General features: G+C 43.5%; 1 protein-coding gene across 4 annotated transcripts in view; it reads left to right on the top strand.

Moving 5' to 3' along the window:
* The first annotated feature begins 6,146 nt into the window (after positions 1 to 6,146).
* LOC124031796 (intermediate filament family orphan 2-like) overlaps positions 6,147 to 9,913 on the top strand; it is a 36,419-nt gene continuing 32,652 nt past the window's right edge. Inside the window, exon 1 of one of the 4 annotated variants that reach the window (XM_046343472.1) lies at positions 6,147 to 7,235. In XM_046343472.1, coding sequence (XP_046199428.1) covers positions 6,700 to 7,235 — 536 coding nt within the window. In that variant the 5' untranslated portion in view covers positions 6,147 to 6,699. The remainder of the gene's footprint in view (positions 7,236 to 9,913) is intronic. The other 3 variants (XM_046343469.1, XM_046343473.1, XM_046343471.1) reach the window with 3 other exon arrangements.

Here is a 9,913-nt window from a genome sequence, read left to right as displayed (position 1 = left end):
GCTAACTAACTATCCTTTCCCTAGTGTTCGGCTTGCATTAGCTAGCAAGTCTGACTACACGAACAGTACCACTTAGTCCGCCCCATCCCGCATGCGGGATCGTGACTACAGCCTCAAGCTCATTACCATAACGCAACATTAGCGATTTCTAAAAATTGCAAATGAAATGAAATAAATATGCCTGCTCTCAAGCTTATCCTTTTCTTAACAATCCTGTCGTCTCAAATTTTCAAAATATGCTTTAGAACCAGAGAAAATCAATCATTTGTGTAAGAGTGGTGATAGCTAGCTTAGCATTTAGCGTTAGCATTTAGCACGCAACATATTCACAAAAACCAGCAAAGGGATCAAATAAAATAATTTACCTTTGAAGAACTTCAGATGTTTCAATGAGGAGACTCTCAGTTACATAGCAGATGTCCAGTTTTTCCTGAAAGAATCTTGTGTAGGACACAACGTTCCGTTTTGTTACTATGCATTTGGCTACCGAAACTAACCGAAAATTCAGTCACCTACACGTCAAACTTTTTTCCGAATTAACTCCATAATATCGACTGAAACATGGAAAACGTTGTTTGAATAAATCCTCAAGGTGTTTTGTCATATATCTCTTCATTGAAATGCCAGTCCTAGAAGCCTGCATTCTTCTCTGATTCGGATGGAAAAATACTGGTAGGTGACTTTTGCGCACCAATTTCCACACAGACACCGTGCGGGACCCCTGGTAAATGTAGTCTCTTATGGTCAATCTTCCAATGATATGCCTACAAATACGTCACAATGCTGCAGACACCTTGGGGAAACGCTAGAAAGTGTCCGTTCATTCCTGTCGCATTCACAGCCATATAAGGCGATCATGGAAAACGTACCCTCAAAAATCCTGTTCATTTCCTGGTCGCTCAAACATCTTGGTTTTGCCTGTAGCTTTAGTTCTATGGCACTCACAGTGAAAATCTTTGCAGTTCTGGAAACGTCAGAGTGTCTTCTTTCCAAAACTATCAATTCCAAGCATAGTCGAGCATCTTTTCGTGACAAAATATTGCGCTTAAACCGGGCACGTGTTTTTATCCAAAAATGAAATACTGCCCCTATAGGACTAACAGGTTAACTAATCAAAACGAATGTATTCATAAAGCCCTTCTTACATCAGCTGATGTCACAAAGTGCTGTACAGAAACCCAACCTAAAACCCCAAACAGCAAGCAATGCCAGGTGTAGAAGCACTAGCTAGCTAACTACATAATACCTGCCCTGGGCAAGTGTTAGCTAGCATCTCACCATGTGGAAAAAATATGCCTACATGAACCATGAGCTAACGTTAACCAGCTTAGCTAGCTCTCAAAGGATTTGCCAATAATAAAAAGGTAACAACTGTCATTATGCTAGTCTACGCTGTTTCCTTTTATTTGTAAGGAAGGTAATGTGCGGTGTCGTGGAAATATTGAATCAAATATTTCTCAGATGCCGGTGCTTGTGAATTCAAATAGACTTTATTACAAAAAGTAACAAAGCCAAGCAATTCCATGGAAGAACTTACTCTCCATTCTCATTATGTTGCTTTTATACAGTCTTACTCACTGCTTTAGCACACTCTGCTAACCCTGATGTCCTTGCCGTGTCTGAATCCTGGCTCAGGAAGGCCACCAAAAATTCAGATTTGCATACCCAACTATAACATCTTTCATGTCTAACATTGTCACCCCCCTTTCATGTAAATTATTGATACCTTCTAGCCTTGGCCACCCTAATCTTGCTGCCTTTCCTATTAGGGCATAGATTCTATTGGTGGCGTTACACACAGACATGCACACACATACTGCAGGTCTAATGATGCCTATAACTGATTAGCTAATGTTCCTGTCCAAAGGTCTTCACAAGTTCAGGCCAATGTTGCCTTCACAAGATCAGATATGGCCCAGACCAGTCAACCTTGCCTCATCCACACGGATTCTGCTTATGTTTTGTTCTTTACATGTCTAATATTTAAACTTATATCAATTCTTCTTTCTACTTCAAAGAGAACAGTATAGGTATTGAAAATCACCAGATGACTGGAAATTCTCTGACAGCGGCAAGTAACTACAGTTGGTGGTTACCAAGCTAATTTTCATAAGCACCTAGCTAGCTAACCACGGATCTTTTACCTACCCAAAATAGCTTGTTAGCAGCTCGAAAACAGAACTTATCTTATTACACGGCTCCAGCGACGCCTCTCGCTTACAGAGGTCGGAAAATTATAAAATGCATGTGTGCTTATTAGAATAGTGGGTACAATCCGGTACATAGCACTGAAACATACTTGCTTCTGATCGACGGAGATGCCTAAGGTTAACTAGTTAGCTACAAAGGCTAAGATAGGTCATTTGAAAAATGCTAAACAATACAAATGAGAAATACACAATATAAATTATTTAAACGAGAAACTACAAAAACGCTATAATATCTAATAGTTATTCTACTTAATAGGTTATTTTCTACTTGTCGATGAGAGTTTGCATGGAGATGGGGACTTTTTTCCTACCCTGCAACACTGCCTTGAATTATGATGTCAAAGCTTGCTGAGGATGTGTAGTTCTATGATAGCCACATTAGCGGCTAATTATCATTTCATTTCGGGGGTAAATACAGGCAAATATATTGATAAAAGTGAGAGATTTACACTGTTATGAAAACATCACGCCAGGGTAAAGCCTACATGAAAGCCAGACCTTATTTGAAGTGGTTTTAAAATACCCTATGGGAAAAATGAATGGTGGAAAAGTTTGTTTTACTCACTGCTTTAGCACACTCTGCTAACCCTGATGTCCTTGCCGTGTCTGAATCCTGGCTCAGGAAGGCCACCAAAAATTCAGATTTGCATACCCAACTATAACATCTTCCGTCAAGATAGAACTGCCAAAGGGGGCGGAGTCGCAGTCTACTGCAGAGATAGCCTGCAAAGTAATGTCATACTTTCCAGGTCCATACCCAAACAGTTTGAACTACTAATTTTGAAAATTACTCTCTCCAGAAATAAGTCTCTCACTGTTGCCGCCTGCTACCGACCACCCTCAGCTCCCAGCTGTGCCCTGGACACCATTTGTGAATTGATCGCTCCCCATCTAGCTTCAGAGTTTGTTCTGTTAGGTGACCTAAACTGGGATATGCTTAACACCCCGGCAGTCCTACAATCTAAGCTAGATGCCCTCAATCTCACTCAAATCATCAAGGAACCCACCAGGTACAACCCTAACTCTGTAAACAAGGGCACCCTCATAGACGTCATCCTGACCAACTGGCCCTCCAAATACACCTCCGCTGTCTTCAACCAGGATCTCAGCGATCACTGCCTCATTGCCTGTATCCGCCACGGAGCCGCAGTCAAATGACCACCCCTCATCACTGTCAAACGCTCCCTAAAACACTTCTGTGAGCAGGCCTTTCTAATCGACCTGGCCCGGGTATCCTGGAAGGACATTGACCTCATCCCGTCAGTTGAGGATGCCTGGTCATTCTTTAAAAGTAACTTCCTCACCATTTTAGATAAGCATGCTCCGTTCAAAAAATGCAGAACCAAGAACAGATACAGCCCTTGGTTCACTCCAGACCTGACCGCCCTCGACCAGCACAAAAACATCCTGTGGCGGACTGCAATAGCATCGAAAAGCCCCCGTGATATGCAACTGTTCAGGGAAGTCAGGAACCAATACACGCAGTCAGTCAGGAAAGCTAAGGCCAGCTTCTTCAGGCAGAAGTTTGCATCCTGTAGCTCCAACTCCAAAAAGTTCTGGGACACTGTGAAGTCCATGGAGAACAAGAGCACCTCCTCCCAGCTGCCCACTGCACTGAGGCTAGGTAACACGGTCTCCACCGATAAATCCATGATTATCGAAAACTTCAATAAGCACTTCTCAACGGCTGGCCATGCCTTCCGTCTGGCTACTCCAACCTCGGCCAACAGCTCCGCCCTCCCCCCCCCGCAGCTCCTCGCCCAATCCTCTCCAGGTTCTCCTTTACCCAAATCCAGATAGCAGATGTTCTGAAAGAGCTGCAAAACCTGGACCTGTACAAATCAGCTGGGCTTGACAATCTGGACCCTCTATTTCTGAAACTATCTGCCGCCATTGTCGCAACCCCTATTACCAGCCTGTTCAACCTCTCTTTCATATCGTCTGAGATCCCCAAGGATTGGAAAGCTGCCGCAGTCATCCCCCTCTTCAAAGGGGGAGACACCCTGGACCCAAACTGTTATAGACCTATATCCATCCTGCCCTGCCTATCTAAGGTCTTCGAAAGCCAAGTCAACAAACAGGTCACTGACCATCTCGAATCCCACCGTACCTTCTCCGCTGTGCAATCTGGTTTCCGAGCCGGTCACGGGTGCACCTCAGCCACACTCAAGGTACTAAACGATATCATAACCGCCATCGATAAAAGATAGTACTGTGCAGCCGTCTTCATCGACCTCGCCAAGGCTTTCGACTCTGTCAATCACCATATTCTTATCGGCAGACTCAATAGCCTCGGTTTTTCAGATGACTGCCTTGCCTGGTTCACCAATTACTTTGCAGACAGAGTTCAGTGTGTCAAATCGGAGGGCATGCTGTCCGGTCCTCTGGCAGTCTCTATGGGGGTGCCACAGGGTTCAATTCTCGGACCAACTCTTTTCTCTGTATATATCAATGATGTTGCTCTTGCTGCGGGCGATTCCCTGATCCACCTCTACGCAGACGACACCATTCTATATACTTTCGGCCCGTCATTGGACACTGTGCTATCTAACCTCCAAACGAGCTTCAATGCCATACAGCACTCCTTCCGTGGCCTCCAACTGCTCTTAAATGCGAGTAAAACCAAATGCATGCTTTTCAACCGATCGCTGCCTGCACCCGCATGCCCGACTAGCATCACCACCCTGGATGGTTCCGACCTTGAATATGTGGACATCTATAAGTACCTAGGTGTCTGGCTAGAATGCAAACTCTCCTTCCAGACTCACATCAAACATCTCCAATCGAAAATCAAATCAAGAGTTGGCTTTCTATTCCGCAACAAAGCCTCCTTCACTCACGCCGCCAAGCTTACCCTAGTAAAACTGACTATCCTACCGATCCTCGACTTCGGCGATGTCATCTACAAAATGGCTTCCAACACTCTACTCAGCAAACTGGATGCAGTCTATCACAGTGCCATCCGTTTTGTCACTAAAGCACCTTATACCACCCACCACTGCGACTTGTATGCTCCAGTCGGCTGGCCCTCACTACATATTCGTCGCCAGACCCACTGGCTCCAGGTCATCTACAAGTCCATGCTAGGTAAAGCTCCGCCTTATCTCAGTTCACTGGTCACGATGGCAACACCCATCCGTAGCACGCGCTCCAGCAGGTGTATCTCACTGATCATCCCTAAAGCCAACACCTAATTTGGCCGCCTTTCGTTCCAGTACTCTGCTGCCTGTGACTGGAACGAACTGCAAAAATCGCTGAAGTTGGAGACTTTTATCTCCCTCACCAACTTCAAACATCAGCTATCCGAGCAGCTAACTGATCGCTGCAGCTGTACAGTCTATTGGTAAATAGCCCACCCATTTTCACCTACCTCATTCCCATACTGTTTACACTGTTTTTTATTTATTTACTTTTCTGCTCTTTTGCACACCAATATCTCTACCTGTACATGACCATCTGATCATTTATCACTCCAGTGTTAATCTGCAAAATTGTATTATTCGCCTACCTCCTCATGCCTTTTGCACACATTGTATATAGACTGCCCATTTTTTTCTACTGTGTTATTGACTTGTTAATTGTTTACTCCATGTGTAACTCTGTGTTGTCTGTTCACACTGCTATGCTTTATCTTGGCCAGGTCGCAGTTGCAAATGAGAACTTGTTCTCAACTAGCCTACCTGGTTAAATAAAGGTGAAATAAAAAATAAAAATAAAAATTGGAAACATTTCCGTGTTTGACTGCTAGCCTAGGTTTTATGTGTATTATGACTCATACTGTGGTACTCTACTGAAATACTGTTCATTACCATTCATTCTTATGGAGGACTGCACTTTCTGGGAAGTGCCAATATGGCCGACTGGTGGCTTTGGAGCCTCTCACTTACCAATACATCAGCAATCCAGGGTGTATCAGGAGAGATTGTAGAAGAGAGTGCGGGGCGAAGGGGCGGAGAGGGTGTTTTCGTTTGGCTGTAACATGATACCAGTAACGGGAACACAGCTATGGGACAGTAGACATATCGTTGATTTCACGCATTTCGGCGGTAACGCTATCTGGTTCAGTGCTAGGACGACTATCAAAAAAGGATGGGTGGCGCAGAACAAATGAATGAAGGCGAATGATTTTGGAAAAACTAGCAGCAGCAATTGACAGAGAAGTTGCGCAGGCTACATAGCCTAGGGCTATCAGAATAGCCTAGTAAACCGTTTTACATGGAGATGCATTCACATCAACAGCATCATGAATAAGGTGACATATGGCGTTTATGTTTGTGTCGTGTCTACGTTACTACTTTGTCTAAGTTAACACAGTGACACGGCGTTCACAGCAAGATTTGTAGACGCATAAAATAATTTCAAAGAATCACTTCATCGCGGACCTCAGCTTGGAGGATTGGCCTATTTTTACGGTAGGGCGGGGGTGAAAAATCCTGTAGTACGCTAGTAGAAGTTGACCCCTCAGAATACCGGGAACATTTTCAGTGGAATGTATTGCTCATTTAACTCAAATAAAATGATGAATTCGATGGTCTTTGCTGAGGTTTTGCCATCTTCGGGTGCCTCTGCGTTCCCAGTAGGAGCGCCAGCCTCTGGTGCTAGGGTGTCGAGTGCCCTACGGAACGATTTGGGTTCCAATATTCATGCCTTGAAAACCCTTAACCTGCGATTTCGATGTTTTCTAGCTAAAGTTCATGAATTGGAGCGTAGAAACAAGTTGTTAGAAAATCAACTACAGCAAGCTTTAGAGCAATCCCGCTACAGAGCCTACTTTAGCCGAGAACAAGCCACCCAAACGGGCTATTTGGACTTTTTTCTGACTCGGCCACGGGTACCCGGTACGATATGGAGCTTTACCCACACAAGGAGGTTTGGGGACCGAATCGAGACTATCCACAGCCCCGGGGTGTCATGGATGCAGCCGGATGGTGTTGGAATTCAAGTCGACACCGTCACCCCTGAACTGCGAGCCCTTTACAATGTGTTGGCTAAAGTCAAAAGAGATAGAGATGAGTACAGAAAAAAGTAAGTGATGTCACTTTCTTGTAGCCCCTAAAATTGTTAAATTGTCAATCAAGCCATTGTCCACGTGTCTGATAGGTTGTTTTTACTCAGACTATTTCACAGGTTGTTGAGAAACTTGTTGAACTTGGTTACAAGTTGTTGACAAGGTGTTGCTTACATTATTACATTTACATAGCAATAGACCTTCGGTTCAGAGGTTTAAGCATCTTGGTGTAATGCCTTAGACTTTGGCTGATGGTCCCAGGTTCAACTTTTTTTGAATAGATTTTTTAATTTAACCGTTATTTAACCAGGCAAGTCAGTTAAGAACAAATTATGTTTTGGCTACTCCCTGATATGCTGCATTAGTGTCAGAAGTGGTGTGGCTATGTTGGTAGGCCAATGTAATCATGCCTCATTGTTAAGAGGCGAAAGGGTTTTGTAATAGTGAAGCGCAGGATGCGCTCTCAGAAATTAGACTGGTAGTTAACCTCACAACACCTAGAACTTCGTTAAGAGGTTTGAGCCCCTTGGTGTAATGGCTACGGTGTTGGTCTGACAGTTAGAACACAATCCCTAAACCCTGAATTCACTATGTGCACCAAATAATAGCATTCCTATTCCCACTACTATGCAATTACACAATTACTATGGGACATGTTAACACAATGTTTTAACTAGTGTAATTCCAATGTTATTACACAAGTCTGAATGTCAGTTAGTACCTCAAAAGGTTGAGTCTGTATCTTCTACCCATGCCATATTTTGTATATTGATTTTTTAAAATACATCAGCAAGTGTACAAAATGTTTGTCATAAAGAAAGACTGTGTGTGTGGGGCGGGGGTACCTCCACAGTACCCAAATATACACGGTTCTAGAGGAACTATAGTGTGCCTTATCAGTTTTCACAGTTAATCCTAAGGAAATTAAACAGCGAACATTCTCATCGCTGAGGAATTCTGTCCTCATTGTGAGAAGTACCTCCCATTATAATCAGAGGATGTGAGTCATGCTATTTTTACACTTGAAAAGTTGAGGAATGCTTCTTTAACAGTATGAGGCAGTTTGCCTTGAGGATGTTACCCATTTGTTCTTGTCTGGACTGGGAATGAAAAGGCAGCATGCCATCAGACACTCGTCAGCCCAAAATCTCACTCACCCACACACCCACCCAACTCTCTCTATCTCTCTCTCCTGCTCTCTATCTCAAGGGAGTGAAAAACAAGGATTCCTAATGAAATTGCAATTCCAGACTGTCATGAAAGTATGTTCTTACTAAGTGGAAGGGACTATACGTTGGATAATAAAATAAAATAAATAAATATATATATATATATATATACCAGAACTATTGAATATGATACACAATTTACCCCAACACCAAAATGTAGCCTAGCCGTAGTAGCCTTTTGTGCAACCCATAACACGAGAAACAATTCACTGATCATCTGACCATATTATGCTACTGAAAATACAGCAAATGTTCTTGACCCTACATATATACTACAGTTCAAAAGTTTGGGGTCATATTGAAATGTCCTTGTTTTTGAAAGAAAAGCTTCTTTTTTTGTCCATTTTAAAATGACATCAAATTGATCAGAAATACAGTGTAGACAATGTGATGTTGTAAATGAATATTGTAGCCAATATTTTATGGAATATCTACATGGGCGTACAGAAGCCCATTCTCAGCGACCATGTAGATATTCAATTTTATTTATTTTTTAAGGCTATTCCATGCAAGAAATTGCCAAGAAACTGAAGATCTCGTACAACACTGAGTACTAATCCCTTCACAGAACAGCGCAAACTGGCACTAACCAGAATAGAAAGAGGAGTGGGAGACCCCAGAGTCACCTCTTCACTGTTGATGTTGAGGCTGATTTTTTGCGGGTACTATTTAATGAAGCTGCCAGTTGAGCACTTGTGAGGCGTCTGTTACTCAAACTAGACACTCTAGTGTACTTGTCCTCTTGCTCAATTGAGCACCGGGGCCTCCCCTCCTCTTTCTATTCTGGTTAGAGCCAGTTGTTCTGTTCTGTGAAGGGAGTAGTACACAGTGTTGTACAAGATCTTCAGTTTCTTGGCAATTTCTCGACCGATTGTGATTTTTCAACGCCGATACCGATTATTAGAGGGCGAAAAAAGCCGATACCGATTAATCAGGCTATTTTTATATATCTTTTCTTATTTTATTTATTTATTTTTTGAATTTTACCCTGTTTTTCTCCCCAATTTTTGTGGTATCCAATTGTTGTTTTAGTAGCTACTATCTAAAACAAGAGAGACGAAGATTGAAAGTCATGCGTCCTCCGATACACAACCCAAACAAGCCGCACTGCTTCTTAACACAGCGCGCATCCAACCCGGAAGCCAGCCGCACCAATGTGTCAGAGGAAACACCGTGCACCTGGCAACCTTGGTTAGCGTGCACTGCGCCAGGCCCGCCACAGGAGTCGCTGGTGCGCAATGAGACAAGGACATCCCTACCGGCCAACCCCTCCCTAATCCGGGCAACGCTAGGCCAATTGTGCGTCGCCCAACGGACCCGGTCATGGCCGGTTACAACAGAGCCAGGGCGCGAACCCAGAGTCTCTGATGGCACAGCTGGTGCTGCAGTACAGCGCTCTTAACCACTGCGCCACCCGGGAGGCCGAACACTTTTATTTTAACTTAATATAATACATCAATACAATC

Source organism: Oncorhynchus gorbuscha, linkage group LG03 (assembly GCF_021184085.1).
Source record: "Oncorhynchus gorbuscha isolate QuinsamMale2020 ecotype Even-year linkage group LG03, OgorEven_v1.0, whole genome shotgun sequence".
NCBI lineage: Eukaryota > Metazoa > Chordata > Actinopteri > Salmoniformes > Salmonidae > Oncorhynchus > Oncorhynchus gorbuscha.
This window is presented reverse-complemented; position numbering and strand designations above follow the sequence as displayed.